A 6,000-nucleotide genomic window follows, 5' to 3' on the forward strand; every position below is an offset into this window, starting at 1 on the left:
GTCAGTGTCATCTGTAATAGGAACAGAAGGGGAAAAAACACGCTTGTCTGAAGCTTACACTGACAGCTTCTCTGTACATGTCACACTGACAGCCCAGTTAGTCCCATCTGTAACCACGAGATACCTGACACGGAAATCCACCCTCTTCACGGCTAACAAGCTCTGAACACCACCAGCAGAACTCTCTCACAACCCTCCAAAGCGAAGGCACGAAACTCGTTCCCTGTTGCTTCAGTCAGGGAATTTCAAGCAACTCCTCTTCTGCACAGCACACGTGCAGCCCCACAAATCAGCTTACTCCACACACGTACATCACCATCATACACCAGGGAAGGATCTAAACCAGTTAATTCAGCAAACAGGATCGCTGTTCTGCAAGAGGGGACTTCAGGTAACACACCAAGACTGGATATGGCCGATCCGTGCGAGTGTAACTACGTGCACGTAGGTATGTGCACATATTCTTCATATATGTTTTAATAGGTAAATACACACGCAGAAAGATATCCCTTCTGGCTCAGGATATCCCCAGGACACTGTTTGAGGTGCATGAGCATGTTGTTATTCATGTGCTTAGGCACCTGCTGTTGGCCACTGAGACAGACCATGCAAGGTGGCCCTTGGGTACCGGGACCACACAGCGGGGCTGCTCCGTTCTGCTCTCACCCCTTGGGCTCCTGAGTCAGGCTTAGCTCTTTCCATAGGCACCTGGGCAATTTTGGGGAAGAAGAACAGACCTGGAGGAGGAGAAAGCTTTACAGGTGAGTGCTGCAAGCGCACTCCAGGCAGCAGAGCAAGAGCCAGCAGCGCATTTGCTGGCCGAGGAGCTGAGTTCTGGAAAAGCGTGGAAGAGGAGGGAAAAAAGCAGAAGAGGGAGGAAGGGGAAGGAGCGCGCGAGGCTGACATTCGCCAGCCCTCCTGCTTCAGGCGTCTTTTTAAAACACAGCTATAATTAACGAGGTGCAGCCTTTGTTTTAAAAACACTTGCACTCGCCGTGTTTCCACGGGCGAACTCGTGGCCTATCCAAAAAAAAAAACCAAACAACAAAACACCCAGGATTTGCACTTGGCATCGAGTAAATAGTGTTTAAAATATATATATATATATAAATGGAGTGCAGTCAATTATGGGGTTATGCAAGAAGGCACGGGGCTGGGGGGGGGGGGGGGGTTGTGGGGCAGCGACGCATTCCTTGAATGCCAAGGAAAATAATGCAACAGCAGGTAAGGGAAACACACACAGAGGCCGGGGCACCCCGAGGGGCTCCGGGGGGGCTCCCCCACCGCCCCCCTCAGCCCCTCGCCCTCCCTCGGGGCTCACCTCAGCGTCCACCACTTCGTGGTAGGCGGGCGGGGGGTCGAAGCCCCCTCCTCCTCCGCCGCCCCCTCCGCCACCACCGCCGCCTCCACCGCCGCCCCCGTCCCCGTCTCGGTGCCCTTGCCCCCCGGCGGGGGAGCCGTGGCCGCCGGCCGGGCCGTGCCCGCTGTCCATGGGCTCGTAGCCGCCGTAGTGGAGGCCGGGCCGCTCGTTGGTGAGCAGCGCCACCGCCTCGTTGATGTCGTTCTTGGCCAGGCGCAGCGCCTTGCGGATGGCGGAGGCGTCCGAGAAGCCCATGCAGAGCAGCGTGGTCATGTGCTGCTCCTCCTCGCTCTCCATGGCCCGCGGTAAAGTGGAGGGGGGGGAGCCCCGGCGGCGGCGGCGGTCGCCGGGCTCCGGGCTCCGGCCTCAGGCGCTGCCCGCCGCGCGCGCCGCCATCTTGCCGGCAGCGCCTCTCCCCCCGCCCTGCCCGCCCCGCCCGCCCCGCCCCTGCGCGGCCCGGAAAGAGGGGAAGGGAGGGGGGGGGGAGAGGGGGGGACGTATCACGTGACGGGGGAAGCGAGGCCGGCGGGGATGAATGGAGCGTGCGGGGCGTTGTCACGGAGACTGGGCACGTGACGGGGGCGGTGTTGCCATGGAGACGGCAGCGGCGGGAAGGGGGGGGGTCGGGGCCTGCTCGCGGCTCTCATGGTGTGTGATGGGTCCGGTGGGGAGTAAACCCCGTAAAGAAGTGCAAAGATAATAATAAAAGTGCTCCAGCCCAATGAATTGCATTTGTGTGTGGTTCTTAAAAAGTACTTGTCCAAACTCTGGCGCCGTATGGAAGTGAGATCTGCACCCCTTAAGCTATCCACTCAGTATCTGCCCCTCCGTTTTATCAAACACTTTAACTGCCGCAGGAAAGGAGGCAGCTGATAAAAGATTTGTGAAGATTGGTGCTGGGATCGTGTGTTAGCAGTGGCTGGCATCACTAAGAGCACCGGGGTGAGGAAACTACAAATAGTTGCCTGAAATCTGAGGCACGGATTAAATCCAGCATAAGGGAATCTTTCTAGGGAACACCAACAATCCCTGAACTTTCAGAGCTCTGTGTCCATCCCTGCTCCTGATGGTGTCTGTGGAAAGAAACTGACTGACAGATCTGCCTGTTTGACTGGTAAGGTTTTTGAATAATTTTTAGATAGCAGTGTGCCACCAGTGCTCCCATTATCTTTGTGTGCTGACCCAAAAGGTAATCACAACTCTTTCATATCCTGAGTTTCATGTATTTATTTGTTTTCTGTAGGTGACATTCAGTGGAACGTAGGTATCGTGCCCGACTCAACCTCAGCGTCTGGATCGAAGGAGGGTTCTTCAGTCACGCAGATCTCCAGCTATAAAAGGAACTCGTATGGCTCAGTTTTGCCAGGATCAAGAAAAAAAATCTATCATTTCGAGTGCAATCAGTTAATATGCTGAATATTGACTCACTGCTTACTCATGTACTCAACGTTTAAATTACACTTTCTCATTTTTGAAACATAAGTAATGATTTAATCCTCACAGGCTGATGAAGTCAGTTGGCATCATTTTCCTTTACTAGTGGAAGACAAGTCTGTAGGAAAAAGTGGTATCTTATATTAGATGTCATTATTGATTTCAGATTTATTTCAAGGAAGGAGTCCTGTAAATTTGCCCTGAGCTAATTAATGAAAACATACCAAAAGTAATGGAGGAACTGACTGTAATCCCAGATGACTGAGCACAGAAGAGACTGCTTTACAGTTAAGTTACCGATGCACCACTGTCCTGAGAGAAGTTTGAAGGGAATTTGAATTTACCAATACGTGATGGTAGCACTTGGACACAGCAGCTGAATGTAACGTTGGCAGTGAGGTATACTGATCCTAAGCTTTTCACAGAGTTCTCTGACAGCATTTCTCTTGAAACTGTGTAAAGGACAAGACTGTATATTCCAGCTTATTGAAAGAATGGGTGCATCTTTTTCTAAAAGTTATTCAGCCTGAAAATCCCAGCTGAAAATGTTGTTCAAGCATTGTTATTTGAAGAAAAGTTTCAGGGAGAAGCACAGCAAACTTTTCTAACTGAGAACGAGAAATGTAGAGTGAGTCTTTCCTATGGGACATCACAAGGTGCAAGGAGACAAGGGAAGAAAAGAAGTTGAAGGAGGGAGCAAAACCCTCAAGATCTGCTTTTGGATAACTTGGAGTTTACAGCTGTTAGTTGCCAGTTTCTTAAGACATGTTTACTGTGACTGTTACTTTACAGAAGGTAGTGACTTTCTACAAAATTCATCATTCATGTATCCTGAAGTGCCTCTGGACATGAATAACCCCTGTTTTACAACAGAGACATTCTGGAACAGAAACTACTTCTTTGGTAAGTGACTTTCAGTAAATTCAATGCTGTGACATCAGACACAATTTTTGGGTTGACTCTGGGGTTTCCAGGCAGCCTGAAACTAGGGATTGATGGAACATTGCAATGATTTCTGTGGAGATGTTACAGTAGCAAGACTTGGTTAATTTGTGTTTAACTGAATATACTTTATGATTTTCTTCATAAAACTGTTTTAAAGCCAGTCCTATGTTTTACAGCTCACTATTTAAATAGTGAATGCAGTGTTTTCACTCAAAGAGAAACATCTGTATTGTTCTGGTGGAACATACATGTGCAGCCAAACCAAGAGTTAACTCTCTGGCTTGTTGGAGGTTTCTCATGTTTGCAGCTGTTGGGGAATTCTGACCAAAATCTCTGAACTATTTGGAAAACATCCCTTGCCACCCTGATTCTGTTTCCCTCTTTGCTGCATCTTCTCAGCCACAATTATTACATACATGCTTAGGGACTCTGCTAGAAGGGAATGGGAAGTTTGTTATATTAGCACCAGGTCTTAAATTTGACGCATGTTTTACTCGAGATGAAAGAGCATCTTTCTCGTCACTTGTTAAGACATTTCAAAGCAGTATGTTACTAAGGGAAGCTTTGTACGAGCTAAAACTTACTGTTCATAAATCTTTTATGACTCAAAGTGTGAAATCAGGACAAAATTTAATCACAGTGCCGCACCATTACATGGTGCATAAGCACAGAAGGAGCAGTATGAAAATGGGAGTTGCAGTAGCTAGAAGAAACTCGTTTGCAGTTGTTGCCTGAATTGGTGTGTGTCTGTATGAAACACAGCTCATTTGTTTGGAAGGGAAGAACCCTGCTTCTCTCACTGATGTTAATGGCTTAGGATTAGGCAAGTAATACAGTTGGATCTCATGATGATAAGAAGAGGCTTCTGTGCTGTCTGCCAAGCGAACAGAAACACTCTCCACAGGCTGCAGGGTAAATATTTTTTGTGGACTTGAATTACAGTACCAGAAAAGGCAGCAAATCAAATGGCATCGCCTCGCAGGAGATCTCACCACCCAGTGAGTGATGAGAAAGTAACTTTCTGGTGAGAAATATCCTGTCTCTGTACCTCTAAACATACCAAGCACCAACAAGAGGAACATATTTACAAAGCTTTCCCCCATCTTATGTTTCTGGTAGACAAGATGCTTCTTGCTTTTAGTATAACTGGCAGTTATACTAAACTGTTATGGCACAGGAAGTCTTTATTGCTTACAGAAAGAGTGAGGATGTGAGATGTTGCAAAATCCACCTTTATATATAGTGTTGTGCAGAACTAATTTAGCTTTTCTGGATTTTTTTTTCCTTCCTTCCGTCTTTCCTTCCTTATCCCACCCAGTCTCTTCCAGTTTCCTGCTTCTACTTTATTTATAGCTAAATGTAATAGGTGGGCTTAAAGGAAGGGCCTCAGCGATCAGTTAGTGCAAATTCACCTGAATTACTGAAAGTCATAATTCTGTTATCATACAGATAACAGAGTAGATGCGTAAATTTATTTGATTCCTTGGAGAGCTGTGCAGCATCCCAGAAAACAATTTTAGCAAACACGTGCGAGTCCATTCACAACCACCAGCTGACAGATTCATGTAATATACTTTTAGACGTTGCCTGCACTGGGGATTTTTGCTGCCTTCACGGCTTTTGGCCAGCTAGGAAGGAGATCTGTACTGGGATAACCTCCAAGGCAAAGCCTGCTGTCAGCAGCAGTTTGCAAAGAGGCAGCTTACCTTGGTTTCACGCTGGCATTACTTAGATATGCTCCTAATCATAATGACAATATTTAACTCTATTACTGTGCTTTTAAGATGGGTATCTAATACCTCACAGGGAGATGGGGTGGTATCCCTGGCTCCTCAGCACATAGTAGTAGTTCTTACACTGCTGCTAAGTGTAGTGGGACTAGCAGGGCAAACAGGAAGGTGAGCAGATCTCGTGGTGTTGACGCGTCTCCTCCAGTAAGCCCAGTTGTTATCCCGGTGTCCAAAGGGAACAGGAGCTGAACCATGACTGGTTTTCCTTCAGCAGCTGAGTACCTGCTGCTCTCCCAAATACAAAAGTGAGGTTTCACACTGTTTCTCTTGAATGGAAGCAGCAGGACGTGAGTGTGGAAAGAGTGGAGCAGCATGGTAAGGGCAACACAACCGAAAGGAGAGAACAGCTGACTCCAAGGGCGGATCAGATTTGCCCCTCTGCTTCACTGCCTGGGTTTGTTTTCAGCTCTTCAACTCAGACCATCCAGTGGGTCTTACAATACATCTCTGCAGCTCTGGGCTGAGAAAAGT

General features: G+C 48.0%; 1 protein-coding gene across 4 annotated transcripts in view; it reads right to left on the reverse strand.

The window, feature by feature from the left end:
• The window catches only part of USP24 (ubiquitin specific peptidase 24), a 60,593-nt gene extending 58,796 nt beyond the window's left edge, over positions 1–1,797 (reverse strand). For all 4 annotated transcript variants that reach the window (XM_038182855.2, XM_038182854.2, XM_038182853.2 and 1 more), the window contains exon 1: positions 1,322–1,797. In XM_038182855.2, the coding sequence (XP_038038783.1) occupies positions 1,322–1,657 (336 nt within the window). In that variant the 5' untranslated portion in view covers positions 1,658–1,797. The remainder of the gene's footprint in view (positions 1–1,321) is intronic.
• Between the last annotated feature and the right edge of the window lie 4,203 nt (positions 1,798–6,000).

The sequence above is a fragment of the Anas platyrhynchos genome, chromosome 8 (genome assembly GCF_047663525.1).
Source record: "Anas platyrhynchos isolate ZD024472 breed Pekin duck chromosome 8, IASCAAS_PekinDuck_T2T, whole genome shotgun sequence".
In the NCBI taxonomy this organism is placed as follows: domain Eukaryota; kingdom Metazoa; phylum Chordata; class Aves; order Anseriformes; family Anatidae; genus Anas; species Anas platyrhynchos.